We start from the raw sequence: 18294 nt of genomic DNA on the forward strand, positions 1-18294 counted from the left end.
GTTTACTTCAATCTTTCATTCATTTGGTGAATTCCTTTATAATTTTCAAAACAGAATATACCAATCAACCTATCATTTGGATACATAGATCAGAATCGACTTCTGACAAGCAATATGTATGAGTTAATACAATATTGTGATTCACAAACAACATAAAATCAAGCATCATGCCTTCAAAGTTTCAACTTTCTTTGAGTAAAGCACACACTGATCAGAAACCAATCAAAGTCTAAAGCTCGTAGACCTCTTACTCATGATCATGAGTTATGTTTGTTAATGATTTTATAAGATTGATGGAGAAGTACAGAGAAAGAGCCTCCCATTTGTCACTCTAGAGTCTACTTTACATAGACCTACATGATGAAAGTCACCTCATCCTGCTTTAAACATAATTAATACTCAATATTCATAGATCTTAATTAGTTTCTAATACATTGTGAGCAAGTTTATTGCTCTAGCTAGCCCTTATCATAGCCATGCGAAATTGCCATTGGAATCTCTACCTAGCTAGAGTTTTCTAACTCAATGGAAGGTAGAAATTCTTATTGTTATTTAACAACATATTAAACATAGAAAAGTAGTATTTTTAAAGAGGTTTAGCTTGATCTGCAAGTCATGTTATATATCTGTACGTAGTTTAAGTAGAGGAGCTGATCTTCTTGATCTTGTGTCGATAAAGAACACGCTTTTTCTTGAACGATACATTCTGAACTATGAGCATAACTTTTCCAGGTTCTTTGTTCTTGAAAGAATTCCGAACTGGACCCTCCTGCACACCCATTTTCCTATCCCTTTGAACAATAATGCTGTACGATCCCTCATGACTTGGTTCAAATTCCTCCTTGTAGTTCACTTCCCAACCCGTGACACAAAGTTCCCAGATTAAAGTAGTTCCTGCCTGTTAATATGAAAAAAGAACAGAAGCATTTAATAGAATTGAACACCATTCACTGTATATACAAGTTTTAAAAGTCCTCTAAAGATCACCAATTAACAAGTTATTTTTCGTTGAATAATGATACATACAGTCGTGGAGTGCGCAAACGCCGTGTAGTCACTTTGAAAAAAAGTCTGGTTCACTATTAAAAATTAATTTCTTTTCATATGAATATCGTATTTATTCACTTTTTTCAAAGTGATTGCACGGCGTTTACGCATTCACGACTGTAACTATCATTTCTCTTTTTCATTTGACGCTTTGCCCAACTTACCACATGAGACATACAGATTAAGAAGATTAATCATAAGAATATTAAGATTTTAAGAACTTTACCAGTTACTACAAACATAATGTCCACTTGAATATAGAAAATCTAGCTGTGTACCTCTGACACTGGGATATTAATAGTTTCTGTTGATCCTGCCTTGACAACAACTTCCATTACAGCATCTTCATTGGAGAACTCAGAATCATTTTCCTGCTTAAGGCCACCACAATGGACAGGAATTTCCTCGGCAGGGATGTACCTGCATTAGTAAGGCTTTTACTTAGTTTCCATATTATCAGATAGACCCATCCATGCAGTCAGTTATAAGGAGAAAATTGGAAATATTTCTTACTTGAGCAAAGTTTCTGTAACCTTGGAAGGGCGAGCAAAGACAAATTTACTCCTAGTTTGTTGGGTTAGGAAAGGTGATAGGAGAGCAGTGAAGGCATAAAACCAGAAAGGGACATTGATGAATATCTGAAACAAAGACATGTGGTTAGCCTTCGGTTTTTGTGAAGAGAAATCTAAAAATGCAGATTAATTTGAAGCAAAATCTAAGTGGTTACATTGGAAATTTGGAAGTAAAACCCATGCAGGTTTGAAATCTATGGAAAAAAATGTTGTAAAATTTGGATGTATGTTCTTTATATCTAGTTTAATCCTATATAATTTGTAACATGATCATGTATACATCATGAAACGAAAGTGTTTGAGCAAAATCCTAGTTTTGAATGTGAGAGAACAATGGCTTTAGCAGATTTTTATATGTCCTGAAGAAAACACAGTATTCACCATGCAAATCATCAATTTATGAAAAGTAAAAGAGGGAAAACACAATGACTTTTATGATGAAAATAATTTTGAAGAAAGCAAGCAAATTAATTATTGTGGTATGTTCTTCACAACCATATATGTTTTTTTTTAAATGATATAATTTAGGATGAGATGAATTGAGAGGAATTGTGAAAATAAACGAGGCCTAAACATGAGTAAAACCATGCACCATGAAGATAAAAAACTATAAAGTGTAAAGAAAATATTACATTTTTTTCAACAAATTCTGGATAGTTATCTTGGAGAAGCCCAACCACTTGCTTTATAGAACACCAAAGCTCCTTCTTTGAGGGGCCTGAAGTGTTCCTAAGATTACTGATTTGGAGCAATGAAGACACACCACCAGGCTTGAAATCAAGTCTTTGAATCCCCTTCTCCATCAACTGAACCCTCCACCTCAAGAACTTTTCACGCTTCTCCTCAGTCCCTAGCATCTTGTTATACATCTCATTGTCTCCAAGCAACCCGAAGTTGTTGTAGCATACCGGGTGGCCTTGGCGGTCCAAGCCATTCATGTAGCACATCATGTCAAGTTCAGTACTATCAATGCTTTCTTTCAATATCGAATCAATATTATTTTCTTTCCTCCATTGAAGGGTATTCCTTAACATTTCAAAAGCATCATTGACCTTGAATTCTCTAGCCTTCAAGAACTTCAGTAGTATTATATCAGTGGCATTATCTCCTTTACTAGGCAATAATGGTATCCCCCAAAGCGCAATATCCTTATCGACATTAAGATTTTCTTCCTCAATAGGCAAATGGGTCTTATCTTGCTTGGACTCTTTGCTCTCTTTGGCACCATTCTTGTCAGCGTCTTCTTTTTCTTTCCCTTCGAGTACCAACTTTTCATTCTCTTCACTCTTTTCTTCTTTTTTCTCCCTGATCTCTTTTCTCACTTTCTTCAATGATTTTGCATTCTCTTGCAAATCCATTTGCTCGTTCTTCGCCTTGAACAAATGATTGCCATTGATTGATTCTTCAACCTTTGCTCTTAGCTCAGCCAATGCCTTCTTCTCATACTCTTTCCAATCTGAAGGAAAGTTGCTCATATCCGTAAATGAAGAACTCCTATCAACTGTAGGAGGTGGCTGTGAATTAACATCACTTCTTTCAGCTTCATCTTTCTTCTTCTTCTCCACTGTTTCATCGACATTATTTTTATTCTCATGAATCCATAGCTTTCCCTTGATAACTTCATCAATCTTCATTTTGAGTTTTGCAAATGCCTTTTTTTCATGCACTTTTAAGTGAGAGAGGAAGTTGCTTTCTTCCCTAGGCGAGGTATTCTTCTCAGCTACAGGAGATAATGACATATCCTTTCTTTCAGCTTTGCTTTCCTTCTCCTCCACTTTCTTTGCTGTTAGTTCATGTACATTCTTTCCATTATCAATCACTACCTCCATTTTTTGCACATTATCTTCCTTTGATTCCCCATTTTGTTCTACACCTTCCACCTTTGCCACTATGACATCTTCGTTTTCAACATTCTTAGATGGCTTTTGCTCTTGCTTTCCATCAACCTCAGTAGTTTTGGCCATTTTTGAAGTTTCCTATATCGAAATTCAGAGCTTTTCTAGTAAATTAGAAAAGTAGAAACAATTGCTTAAAATATGGAAAGAAAAATGTAAAAAGAGAGTAGGGGAGAGAGAAAAAGGGTTGAAGAACACAGACCTCACACGTAGCCACTTTTCTCTCCTGTGTTTTCTCTGCTCCTAATTTTTTTTTGGTGGGGGAGAGATCATCAGACAGAGAGATTTTCAATGGTTATATTTAAGTGTTTGAAAAAATCACCAAAATTAGTTACTTAACTAGTGTTTTCTAGAGTTGGTTATAACATATATAGTCTATTTAGATCAATGGTACTATATTTAGATCGATAATAAGTTAAATTATTTAAATTTATATTAATATTAAAGCTTAATGAATAAATGATAATATGGATAAATTACAAAATAAAGCTATGTTCATTGTCCAACCAATGAGAATATTGTTTATAATGAATTTGCATACCCCTACTTATATGTATATACATACATTTATTTGTTTATGTAATTCATATTTGGAGTGAATATTTATAAACCATAATGAATGAAGCGCCTCCTTCCCTCCCTCTCTCTCGTAAAAAATCAAGAGTTCCAGATTTAATTTTTGTCAGAGGGGAGGAGATTTCGGCTTCCTCCTCATTCTACTCCCTCTCATTCCCTCATTCCTCCATTCATCCACCTTGTCTGTCAAAATTTCTTTTATTTAGTTTTATTTTGCTTTCTTCAAAAGATAGATTTATAGCTTTCCGGCAACTTTCGAGAGACACGTGTGGTATAAACAGATTCACAGGTTGAAAATCGTTCAGACGAAAGTGGTGGGTTTGCAAAAACCACTGCGCGTGATCCTCATGCGCCACCTCTTTCGGCATATCTTCTCGACACACGTACTAGATCACTGGATTCGCTACTACCAAACCTTTCAGATAATGTCATGTTTAATATAAAGATATCCCATAATATATCCAGTCATGGATGTAAGTTTCTTTGATTAATGAATTATGACAATTTCTCTTAAAAAAACAAAAACCATTATGCATTCTAAGAACAATTTGAGAGCATGAAATTTAGATATTATAGAATATATAGTTTGGGGAGTACAAATTATTTTGGCCCGCCCTACTCGTGCACTACTCCTAAAATGGTTAGGAGATCTTTTATCATAGCTACCCCAACTCCCCCAAAATAGTTGGAAGTGCTTATTTACTTCCCAATTTGTGGAGTTAGAACTGTAAATAAATATATAGCTTCTAAAGATTTATTCCTCAGAATTGTTTGTGGATGTATATTTTAATGCCTAGCTATTTAATTAAAGATAAATAATATTTGTAATCGTGGAATATGTAAATGCCGTACAATCTCTTTGAAAAAAAATAATTTTAATAGTATATTTTACTTTTTTTTAAATGATTGTGCAGTACTTGAACACTCTATAACTGTTGAAACACACAAGGTGTTTGTGTAATTGCTAAAATGAAGTGCACAGAAAGTTTCCTGCAATATCCTCGGTTTTCCTCATTGATTTCAATTACAGTATGTTTACATATTTATAGAAGGATTCTCTAACAAACACAGTACAAAATTTCCATTCAATGCATGACACCTGTCCCTACTGTACACATTCTGTTATTGACACAGATTCTAGAATATGAGAAAAGTTTGCATGCCGTTTAAAATGTATCGTTTTAGTGTATAACTGCAGATTTTTTTTTTTACTTAGTAATTAAAACAGTAATTTTAAGTGAATTAATATATTTTTCTTATTTTTTAAAAATATTTAAATATATTAAAAAAATAATTAAAAAATGATATAAACGAGCGGTGTTATTCAGACAGTAGAGTAGCACCGCTCCTAGAATATTACGCATTCCGCTACACACACATTCTTGTTAGTCATGGATGGTACTGCTAGAGTGTGTGATGGCCTAATAACGCTTATTTATTCTGTTCAAAATTTCTTATATATATAAGCTATTTCAATCCACCCATTCACCTTTGGATCATACGTGGGATATTTAATTCATCGCTACAAAATTCTTATTTTTCTTGTTAGACTTTGTGATGGAAAAGAATCTTTACGAAATTACCTGTTTGTGACATTTCTTAGAAATACTAGCCTAGAAAACACTAACAAGTTTTTTTTTTTTTTTTTTTTTTTTTTAATTTTTATTTTATTTTATTATTATTATTTTTTTTTATAAAACGTTTGAAAATTACTTTTTGTGACTGACTTTTTGTTTGGGCTGAAATTGCCGGGTATACATTTAAGACGTCATATCACCATTAAAGTTCAATGCTCTACCATTAACCTTTACATTTTCAATGTAAATTACCTCAAGATAATCGGCATGCATGCATAATTTCCTGTAAGAAAAATGAATATTATTTATAATAAAAATAAATATTATTTATAATAAGAATAAATTCGTTTTAATAAAAAAATAACTGATAATAAAAAAATAATTTTTTTATAATGATTATTTTTATAATTCATAAATATGTTCGATTGAGCAATTAACTATATATAACCCTTCCAAAAAAAAAAAAAAAAAAACTATATATAACCATTTCAACGTACTACGTCCATTAACGTTCGAAAGAAGTTTGTTTATATAAGCAATTATGCTACAGGTACCAGCCGTTGGGTACCTTCCATTAACGTTGTTGATTTCAGACATTGTTTGCATCTCAGCTAATCCATCTGCGCCGCTGCGCCAAAAGAAATTGCGAGAACTTGTTGTCTTCGTGCTGTCGACTGAGCATTGGCCATCAACTTGATCCCTTTCGTGCCATCGAACCCTCTGAGCATTGGCCGTCGACTGAGAAGAAACTACATCGAGTAGCATGTTTCTGGGAAAAAGAAGAGAGAAGATAAAATAGAAAACAAGAAAGGTACATCGCCCAAAAAATAAAAAAATAAAAAAGTGTATCAGCCACTTATGCCGAGAGCTCCAGCCACGGCCCACGGGGTTTCCACTTTGTTCTTCTCCGTTCGATCAGCAAAATCGATCCATCCCCCTCGAGCTTAGCCTTCGTTGCAGCTCCCTCTCCGAAATCCCCATATCCATAGGTAATCCGAAATCCCACCAGGCTCATGGTCCCAACTATCTCTCATTTCTCTCTCACTTTATTTATTTAATTCATTTTATACTTGTCCATTCCCTTTCATGATTCAATTCAATCTATCTACGAATCGAAAAAAATCTGAAACCCAATCAGTATCTTTGAGATTTTCTTTCTAAATTTTTCTCTTGCTACTGGCGCTATTAATCTTTTGAAGTTCTAGGCGTCAAGATTGCTTGGGAAGTTTGTTGTGTTCTGTGCGGGGTGTTCTGTGGGGTTCCATTGCTGTCTTCTGTGCAAGACGAAAATGTGGGGTTCCATAAATTTCAGAAGTCAGAAATCAACACGGTGCAAACGCACCGTTTCACTAATGTCTACGTGGCATCTCGGGTACGCAGGGGTTCTCCACCCCGGGTGCAAGTAGACTTTTTGTCTAGCAAATAGTTCAGACTAGCTATTTGAGGAACGTCATAAAATTAAAGAGAATTGGTAAACATAATTTTTTTTTTTTATGGAAGTTCAATATTATATAACATGTTCAAATCAGATGTATTACGATTGAAAGGCGAGGATGTATTACTATGTACGTACCGTTTGCAAAAATATAAAAGAAAATGAAAATGCAAACTGTATTTCACAAATTGAAACTTTACAATGCAGCAGTGCCGCTTAAATACATAAGTTCTCATAATTGTAGGTATTGAGACATAGAAAGAAATAATGAGATTACAAGATTTCATTCAATCAAAATAAATATATACAAGGAAACTAAATAGAGAATAAATCTATACAAGAAAATTAAGTGTCAACTGTCTTGTTGCCTTGAGCATGGTCAGCATGCGAACATTCATCTGAGGCTAAATTGATGGCTGAGATCAAGCCTTTATCTTTGTCAATTGAGCCTTGATCTTGGTCTGCTGAGTTTGCTCTGCTTGATCTTCTAACATCCCTCTGCAAGCTGATGGGTGAGGTGGTGGTAACTCTTAGCTTGTCTCTAAGTAGTAAAAATCCTGCTGAAGTAAGTCTCTTAGTGAATATGTCTACCACTTGATCAATGGTAGAGAGATAATTGATTTTCTCCCGAATAAAGTGGTAATCCACTTCTATATGTTTAGTCCTTGCATGATACACTAGATTTGTTGCCAACGACAATGCCCTTAAGTTATCACCCCATAGGTTATGAGTTGTATTGAGAGATACTTGCAGTTCTTTCATAAGCATCTTGAGCCAATAAACTTCAGCTGTGGTAAGTGCTAGATATTGATACTTAGCTTTTGTACTTGACTTAGAAACCACAATTTTTTTTCTTGGCACTCTAGCTAATTAGACATGGTCCTAGATATATGACATAGCTGGTTGTTGACCTTTTGTCATCTGGGTTACCAGCCCAATCTGAGTCACTGTATGCATTAAGAGTGAGTGATCCCTTATTGAATAACAGACCGTGATTGAGTGATCCTTTGAGATACCTTAGCACTCTTTTGGCTGCTGTCCAGTGGATTGCGAAGGGATTGTGCATAAACTGACAAATCTGATTGACAATAAAGCTTATGTCTAGTCTTGTTAAAGTGAGGTATTGCAAAGCTCCAACAAGTTGTCTATCTTCAGTGGAATTTTCCAATGGAGGATCACCATGATGCTTAGATAACCGAGAGCTTGCTGGAATAAGGGTTTTAGCTGGTTTGGCCTTTGTCATTTTGAACAGAGAGAGAAGGTCCAATGTATACTTGGACTGTGATAACAGCATCCCATTGGTCAGATATTGAGCATGTATCCCAAGAAAGAAGCTAAGAGAGCCAAGATCCCTCATTGCAAAATATTGCTTAAGACAATTTATGATATCTCTCATTGTTGCAATATTATTTCCTGTGAGAATTATGTCATCTACATACACTAGCAGAAATATGTGTGTGTCAGAAAAATGATAAACAAAGAGAGAGTAGTCCACTTTAGATTCCTAAAATCCAAGAGCAATTAAAGTGGTGGCAAGCTTGTTGAAGCAGGCATGAGGGGTCTGCTTAAGGCCATAGATGGATTTGTGTAGCTTGCAAACATGATTTGGATATTTTTTATTTTTAAAACCAGCTGATTGTTCCATATAAACCTTCTCGTCAAGTGTCCCATGGAGAAATGCATTTGAGACATCAACTTGTCTTAAGGGTCAAGTGTAATGAACAACAATTGCTAAGATTGTTCTGATTATTGACACCTTGACTACTAGACTGAAAATTTCAGTATAGTCAATCCCATCTTGTTGCTACTTTAGCTATAAGTTTCGCCTTAAATTTGTCTAGGGATCCATCAGCTTTCTGTTTTATTTTATTTTTTACACTCACTATTATGAATGACATTCTTGATGGGAGGTCTTGGACACAAAGTCCAAGAGTGATTGCATAAGAGAGGATCAAACTCTTCTTGCATGGCTTGAATCCAGTGGGGTGACTTGATGGCTTGAGAATAAAGATGTGGTGTAGTTGGTAAGGTGGTATTAGGAGTTACTGTATGCAAAGCCATGAGAGGGTGTTTGATGGCTGAATAGACCTTGTAATAAGGAAATGCTTTAGTTTTCCTAGAAACATCCTTGGACTTGGTAGTCATAGGATGTGTAGAAATAGCTATGGTCTCAATTGAGGGTGCAGTAGAACAGTTGTGTCCTCTACTTGATGTGTTTATGGTATGGAGCAGGCTGTAGAAATCATTTGTTCCTCAACTTGAGGTGGTTTTGAAGGAGAACTGAAATTGGGAGACATTTGTGGTTCAATAGAGGGTTCAACAGATTCAGCAGGTGGTGCGACATTGACAGAGACATCAGAACTTTGTGTTGATGTAGTGTGGTAAACGGGTAAGACAACATCATTTGAGTGCAAAGTACTAACTTGTTGAGGGAGATCTTGTGCAGAGGACTTGAGTAGAGATTGTTTCCAATCCTATGCTTGAAAGGAGTGCTCATCAAAGATGACATTCCTACTGGTTAGAATTTTTCTTGTCATGGGATCAAGACATCTATACCCTCGATAATTGGAGCAATAGCCTATGAATATGCACTTTTTGGATCTGTACATAAGCTTATGGGTGTTATAAGGTTTGAGAAGAGGATAGCAACAACAACCAAACACTTTGAATAAGGAATAATCAAGGACTTTGTTTAACAGTTTGGAATATGGGCAGTTATCTTTCAACACAAGGCTAGGCAATCTGTTTATGAGGTAAACTCAGGTGTTGAAAGCATCTGTCCAGTAGGTATTGGCAATTTAGACTGAGTTAAGAGAACAAGACCTATCTCAACTATGTGCTTGTGCTTTCTTTCAGTAAGACCATTTAGCTGGGCAGTATATGGGCAAGATATTCGATGATAGATCCCATTGGCAGTGAGGAATTGTTTGAATTGAGTAGAAATAAATTCATCTCCACTATCAGATTGAAAAGTTTTAATTTTCTTAGACAAAAGATTTTCAGTTTGGCATTTAAATTTCACAAAACTGTCAAAAGTTTCCGATTTTGTCTTGAGAGGATAAATCCAAGTGAACCTTGAGTAGTTGTCAATTAACACATCATAGTATTTAAACCTAGTTGTAGACAAGACAGGAGAAGTCCACAAATCAGAATGTATTAATTTGAACATATATATAAATGCCTTGATCTCTTCCTGCTTGCTTCTTGATAATCAAGAGATATCACACATGACAAATGACGTAGAAAATTTTCATCATGTTGCTCCATATTTATGGTGCCACCCCAATGGTCATTGTTCAAAGACTATCAGTTAGAAAGGGCTCTTCTCTCTCTTTTTAGATGTTGAAGAAATTTGAGTGGATACAGTAATCTGAAAAAATAAATGCAACTTTAAGGCATGTAGAACATTATATATCTTTAAGGTGATAATTTCACCCACTCGAAAAAGTTTGCTATTAAGTTACAAGCAATTTACCTCTAGAATACAACAAAATCACTAACTGCATATAGCAATTTGGAAGTTTTTCTTTTAGAATTTCTCTGCAAAATTGTGTGTGAGAAGGAAAATATGGGAGAATTGAATGTTTAAATTCGTGGGTCTTATCCTCTATTTATAGAGAATGAAGTGACACCATGTGAAAGATCATAACTCTTAACTTGTAACTTTTTATGTAGCAGTTACTAGTTTAAAGATCATAATGTTTCTCTCAAAGACTAAGGGACATGCCTGATCTAGTGGTTGGACACCTCTATTTTCCAATGGAGGCTATTGGTTTAAAACACACCTATGTCACATTTTTAGATTTATCAATTTTGAAGCATATATAAGCTTGCGTGCAACCTTGTGTCACCAATTCGAATGGACCATGCGTCCCTCCAAATGGGCCGTGCATCCCTTGGGCTATCACATCACATGCCTTGTTAAAATTAGATCATCAAGGTGTGGTCAAGAAATTTCTTTTCTTTTGAAATAACACACCCTTACAACTGGACCAATACATGTCCTTGTAGAAGTGGTTCACAAAAAATAAATAATAACTCATATTGAATAAATTCACACATTTAATATCACAATCTATAATATAAATATAACAATAGCTCCCACATTGGTTCACTTGTTGGTGCTCTTAATTAGTATTTGGTCATAACCAGACTCGAGCTTGCTAAAATTGTCAACACCCTCTATCAATACATACATGCACCAACCGATGATCATTTTTGGGCACACTAGTTTGGTTTCAACTAGGGCTATGCAAATGACTCGTAAACCCGATGGAACTGTTTAAAGTGGCCTGACCAGACCCAAATTTGGCAGGTTATTATATGATCGGATAGGCAACCCGACTAATTATCGGGTTTATATTTGATTTTAACCCGTCCGTAAAACCATTCTTATCTTCCATACGGTTTCATTCAAAGAGAAACAGATTTGCCGTAAGGAAGCTCCTAGACTTACAGTAATGGCAAGAATCAAGGTCCATGAACTGTGTCAGAAAACTAAGGTGGATCTGCAACAAGCTCTCCAAGATAAAGGTGGTGAGGCTGTCGATTGCACAGGTGTTGACGGTGATTTCCCAGAAGCAGAAGGAGGCTCTGAGAGAAGTTTTCAAGAAGAAGAAATACCGTCTTTTGCAGACTTTAGGGGTAAACTAGTGGGGCTTCCAAACTCGCAGCAGCACAACTGGCTCCAAAGAGAGGTGGCAAGGCACTGGTAGCAGTAGCTAAGAAAAAGATGGAGAAGGTGACGAACCCACTGATCGAGAAGTGTCCGAAGCAGTTTGGGATCAGAGGGGCGTTGCACCAAAAAGGGATCTAACCCATCCAACACTGAAGAGGGATCTGGTTAAAATTTTCCTCTCTCAGAACAAGCAGTGAACATCTGTCATTGTAAAAAATAGAATCCACAAAAAAAATTCAAAAAATAAAGGTATCTCATCAATCTCTATCTCCAGAGTTCTCTCTTAAATATTATGCTGCCGGTACTCCTTAAAACTTGGATTTTTCACATTCAACATCGAATGTTTCTTTTATTTTCACATTCAAATTTATTCCCTTCGACTGCAAAGGTTTTCTTTCTTTAGCAGCAGCTTTTATAAATTAAGCAAGAGTTTATGTTTGTGTTTTGACTTGAGCTGCCATGCTTTAATATAGCTTTGGCATTAGACATTAATGCATAATGCCTTCTTCTTGGTACAAGCAGCAACCTAAACGCCATAATATAAGAAGAAGAAATACCTTCCCCTCGATCTATGTCCCAAGAAGACCAGGGCCATTTGTTAAAGGCTCACCAAACACCAAGCATCATTGAAGATTGAACAACAGAAGAAGAGATAGATGCATTTTCCCATGACCAAACACCAGGCATCATTTGGCTCCTATTCCACGATGTAAGACTTGGTCGGGTCATACGGGTCCGACCCGATTTTATTTTGATCGGATCAGATCGGATCGGATCGGGTTGGCGCCTAAACTGAGGTGTTTCGGGTCTGGCCGAGTCGGGGTACAAACCTGGTTGTTTCTGGTCGAGTTGTAGACCTAGCTTCAACATCTTTTCTCACACTACACCACATGATCTCTTGCCTTACTTCGATGCTAATGGCAAGCTAGCTTCCCTGGTGATATGCACCACTCTAACTTCAAATATGCCATTTTTCTTGGTAAGAACTTGATCTCTTATAGTGTGCTAAGAAGCTATCCACTATCTCTCGCAACGTTGCTCTGTTGATAGTCAAGGGTGGTCAAAAGCTAAAATGTTAGTTTTCTTACATCGAAATAAAAATATATATATATATATATATTTGCCCACACTAAACTAAATCTAGAGTCATACAAATAAAAAAATTTAATTTTTTAAAAAATGAATAGAGGGGGCCTCAAAATTGACCTGTTTTAGGGTAGCTAGATCCACCCTTCAATCACTCCATGCTAAGATGGCAACATCCACTCTAGGTGGGATTGATTTCTAGCCATCCCAAGCCAATATGGCTAGGTCTATTCTCAGTATTAGCAACCCGACTACTTGGTCTAGCAGACCCTCAAAAGTGTTTGGTCCTTTTGGAGCCTCGAGTCCTTTGTAAAGCTGTAATTGAGTTGAGTTGAGCCGAGTCAGTCTTTGGATTGTTGAGCTCAGCTTGGTTTAGAAAACTCGAGCTTAAGCTCAAGATTTTTATCTAATCTTTGTTCAAGCTCGATTTAGTGAGCTGAGTTCCTAGCTTGAGCTTAAGCTGAGCTCGACCTAGAAATGAGCTTGAGCCGACTCGGCTTAGCTCGAGTTGTTTATTTTTTTTAATAAAATTTAATAACTAAGAAATTAAAAAAACTGCAAAAAGATTCTAAATTTAATGAGATTTTTTTACAATTAACAAGTAGACCCTCTATTAAGTTAGAGAATTGTGAAAATTTATAAATAATTAATATGTAACTAGTTGATATTTACCCACTATAATTAAATAATTTAAGTCTACATAAATTACTAATATGATACACATAATATAATAGTATATATCAACACTTATTATATGGTTTCTACATTCTAGCATATGAAATTATTAAATCCTACCGACTAACTATTGTAAAAATTATAAAATAGTTACCATAATTTGTTAACTTAAATACCTAACTAAATAACATATAGCTATGAAGCATATTCAATATATAGGTATAAGTGACTGGGCATAATTAGGTTACAAACTCTATACTTAATCACAAAAGGCTCTATACTTGTTTTATTTACTTATGTATACATATATATACATTTTAATACGTGTGTAACGGGTCCGGTTTTAGACATTTTTAAGAATCAAGCCGGTATATACCAGTTTTGGAAATCTAAGAACCAACACCAAACTGATTCACCATTAAAACCAGAACTTCCGGTCTTTTCGATTTCAGGTCTGGTCCAGTTTTATGGATAAACAAAATCATACTCCAACAAAACTTTAGCAAGTGATTGACCCATATCCTTCATTTTATGTTATATTAATATTATATTAATTTTATGTTATAAAATTAAAATTTATATATTATATCAAAATTTAAATGTTATATTAAAAATTATTAGATTAATTTATGTTATTTTATAATCAAATGTTATATTAAGATTTTTCAAATTAATTTTATATTATAATATTAATAGACATTAGACATGAATAATAAGATTTTAAAATTTCATGTTATATTAATTAGCAATTTAGTATATAATATATATAATATATATATAATATAATATATATAATATATATATATAATATAATATATATAATTTTATATAATATAAGAATCATATAAAAGTTATTTTATATATAATTTATAAAGTTAAAATAATATATATGTACTGGTCCATTTCGATTTGAACCGGTGTTCTAAAAATCAAAACAGGAACCAGATTGATTTTCAACCGGTTTTTCTAAATAGGAACGGGTACCGGATCAGACTTGTTCAAGACTGAACTGATTTGGTTTTGGTGGGTACAGTCTGGTTCACCAATTTTCTCCTTTTTTTTACAACCGGCCTATACATTTATTAATGTATGAATGAGTTTTAATCGAATTGAATTAATGAGCCAAGTGGGCCTTAAAGAGCCTTAGTCAAGTCGAGTATATGTCATTTACTAATCCAGTAGACATCTACTTTCACGGGCAAGTTTCTTTTTCTTATGAGTCGAGTTCGAGTAGGCTATCAAACGTACTTGTTCATTTACAGTCCTAGTCCTATGTGGAGTTTGGTACTTAGGCAATCACTTTCCTTTTGTACTCCCCCATGTCTCTATATTAGTAGTATGTAGTGCATATATGGTTGTATCAGCATGAACATATTTTAAAAGCGAGAGAAGATATTTACAATTGTGAATTGTGCAACCGTCGGTAATCGCTTTGAAAAAAGTGAATAAAACATGAGATCCACATGAAAAAAAATTAATTTTTTAATAGTGAACCCCACTATTTTTCAAAGTGATTACGCAACGTTTACTCACTTCACGGTTGAATGTAGAATTACTCGATCAAAAGCTGAATCAAGTCAACCCCCATGCATGTTCCAATAGTCATGCATCTTCCTGGAATCCAGCTACAGCTGCTCTTCTTCCTCAGCATGCATCGGCTCCTTCGGCACCTAAACAAGGTAGAAAATAAAACCGAAACTCTAACTGCAGTCATTGCTCATTGAGGCTCCCAGCTACAAGTGGTCTTCTGGGACCAATTCCTGAACCTCGACGTACAAATGACAAGCATTGATTGAGGCTTCCTTATACAATTTGTCCTAGTAGTACGTGGCTAGCTGCATCCTCACATAAAATGGTCATGTTTTGACGTCTCAATTTTTCATGAAAAATGCTCAAACTAAGGAGCTCCTTGAAAAGTTACAACAAACTTGGTCAAAAATACTCTTTAACCCTAACCTACAAGCTTCATGCTATATGTTTCATTTCACTTCAACATCATATATAAAGTTTCAAACTCGTGAAACTATTGTATGACCGAATGTTGCATACCCTTTTCTTAGACAAGTAATACTAGATATAGTTATTAGTTGTATAAACACCGCGCAACTATTTTGAAAAATAGTGAGGTTCACCGTTAAAAATTTAATTTTTTCATATAGGATCCTATATTTACTTACTTTTTAAAAGGAATGTGCGGTGCTTACGCACTCTATGACTGCAAATATAATTTCTAATTATTATATTATAGTGAGATGATTAGTACTGGCTCCTTGTTAATATAACCACTTCGGTAACATGCATGTCTCGATCTCAAGCTCATTATCGAGCAATCATCCTAATTAATTATCAATTTTGACAATTGCCTCTAGGGGTGTAAAACAGTCGATTCGAATTGGAAAAACTGACCGGACCAACCGGTTCAGTTCGGACCGACCAGATCGGACCGAAAAAATGCATGGTCGGTTTCGGTCCAGTAAGTAAGGGAATTTCAGTCTTCAGGTCCCTGGGTGGGGTTTTCTTGGACCGGACTGACCGAATTCAATTTTTTTTTTATAAATATATTATTTTATATAATAATTGTATAATAAATTATGTAGTTTTCATCTAAAAAATCCCTAAATATATTATTTTATATAATAATTGTATAATAAATTATGTAATTTTCATCTAACCTATCCCCCTTTACAATATAAAATTTTAAATCTGTAATTATAAATAAATATTATATTAATTGTATATTATCAATTAACCTATCAATTCACAATTAACTAATGTGTGACATCTATGAGACTATGACCTAAGTTGCAACTTGCAAGTAAATATAAAGCATGTATGGATGTATGGAATCATGGATAATTAAATTATTTATGCTTATTAGTTATTGCTTCATATACAAAATGTAAAAAATTGTAAATAACTCATTATGCATTAACTTAGAACTATCATAAATTATAATAAATTAATATACTCTAAGTTAGTAACAAAGTAACAATTAACAATTAACATCATCAATATAATTATATAATTATAAATTGATAACTAAACTAAATCACTATGTCTATAACTATAGTCTATAATTATAAAGAAATCACTATAAGTTTATAACTAATACTAATATATACTATACTAATAGCATAATATTAATACTACTATATAGTCTAATATATTATATAGCTATACTAAATCACTAAGTCAAGAGGAAAAAGAAGAAAAAGAAAAGAAAATTGTAATATACCAGCTCCCCAGGTTAAAAAGTAAACAAAAATAGCCTTCACTGAAAAGTTAAAAATTCAACAAATAAAATAAATAAAAAATGAAAATCAGATATATTTTTTTTCTTTTGGTTTACTTTTTTTTTCTTTTTAATTTAATATTGCTATAATATTATCATTTTAAAAATTGTTATGGGTAAGTTAGATTTTACGTAGGTAGTTTGGGAAGCGAGTGGCAAAATTAATAGCTTAGAAGTTGATTATAAATGGTTCAATAGTTTTGAGGGATTCTAAAAATAGTGAAAATGATAATTTAACTAGGGCTAATAATGACACTTCCTTCTATGTTTCAAAGTAAGGCTGAGCAAAAATCTAAAAATCTGACTCATAATCCGGCTCCGCTTCGACTCTGACAAAACGGAGTCAGAGTTGAATTTCTTTTCTAATTTTCAGTCGGATTCGGAGGTGTCGTTGGACTGACTCCGACTCCCTTTGCCCTTCGACTTCGACTCCGACTCTAAATCTGACTCTGATATTGTACACATATTATAAATATATTTATCATATATACTAGTATAGTTGTATAACTAGAACAAAATTCAATAATATACTAATATGAGCTAATTATTATAAAATAATACAATTATACTATAATATAAATAGACTAATAATAGTTTAGTATATTTAAACATCATAGTATTACCACCATACATAATCCAGTATAGAAATAAGTTAGACGCTAGTATTTAAATAAGTCTAGTATAATAAATTAATAACACATATACTAATTTACTAAAGTATAATAACATCTAATTAGATATTAGAAAGTCTAGTATATAATTAAGTTAGAAATAAGTTAAAACATTAGTATAATAACATGTAATTAGACACTATACTATAAGTCTTGTATAGAAATAAATTAAACACTAGTATAGAAATAACTAATAAGTCTAGTATAATAAGTTAATAACACATAATACTAATTTACTAAAGTATAATAATATGTAATTGGACACCAGTATAATATAATAACATGTAACACTATATTATAAGTCTAATATAAAAATAAGTTAAGTATTAGTATAGAAGTAAATTAATGGTGAATACTTTAATTTTAGTCTTTAATTTTTTCGAAAAATTAAAATTTGAAAGCTCACAAAAAATTAATTTTTAAATGGGCTAAATATGAAGCTAAATAAAAAAGAAGCCCAAAGCTGAAAGCCCAAATTTGACTCCGCTCCGACAAGTCGGAGTCGGATTTAAGGGAGTCGGTGAATCCGACTCCGACTAAGTCAGTGTTCACCCCTACTTCAAAGATGGTAACGATCACAACCTGAACATTTGCCATTAAAAGTTGCCCTGTAATTAAAGAGATTGAAAAAAAGGAATAATTGTGACCTTCCCCAGTCAGTTGATTGTTTAAGCTGATGAACCCTAATTTAATTGAAATCAAAACTGAAATTTATTGTTGTCAAATAAATCTAGTAGGAAGGATGATTCTGGCTTTAATCCTTGATTCATTGGAAGCCCAGATTTCATGA

General features: G+C 33.8%; 1 protein-coding gene across 1 annotated transcript; it reads right to left on the reverse strand.

The window, feature by feature from the left end:
- Positions 1-230: 230 nt before the first annotated feature.
- On the reverse strand, positions 231-3650 carry LOC121234061 (patellin-4-like). Its single transcript, XM_041129866.1, has 4 exons — positions 2252-3650; positions 1561-1685; positions 1326-1467; positions 231-898 (listed from the first exon to the last, which is right to left on the reverse strand). Exons 1-4 carry the CDS (start codon positions 3581-3583, stop codon positions 638-640), a joined length of 1860 nt encoding a protein of 619 aa, XP_040985800.1. The 5' UTR covers positions 3584-3650; the 3' UTR covers positions 231-637.
- Between the last annotated feature and the right edge of the window lie 14644 nt (positions 3651-18294).

This window comes from Juglans microcarpa x Juglans regia, chromosome 6D, assembly GCF_004785595.1.
Source record: "Juglans microcarpa x Juglans regia isolate MS1-56 chromosome 6D, Jm3101_v1.0, whole genome shotgun sequence".
Lineage (NCBI taxonomy): Eukaryota > Viridiplantae > Streptophyta > Magnoliopsida > Fagales > Juglandaceae > Juglans > Juglans microcarpa x Juglans regia.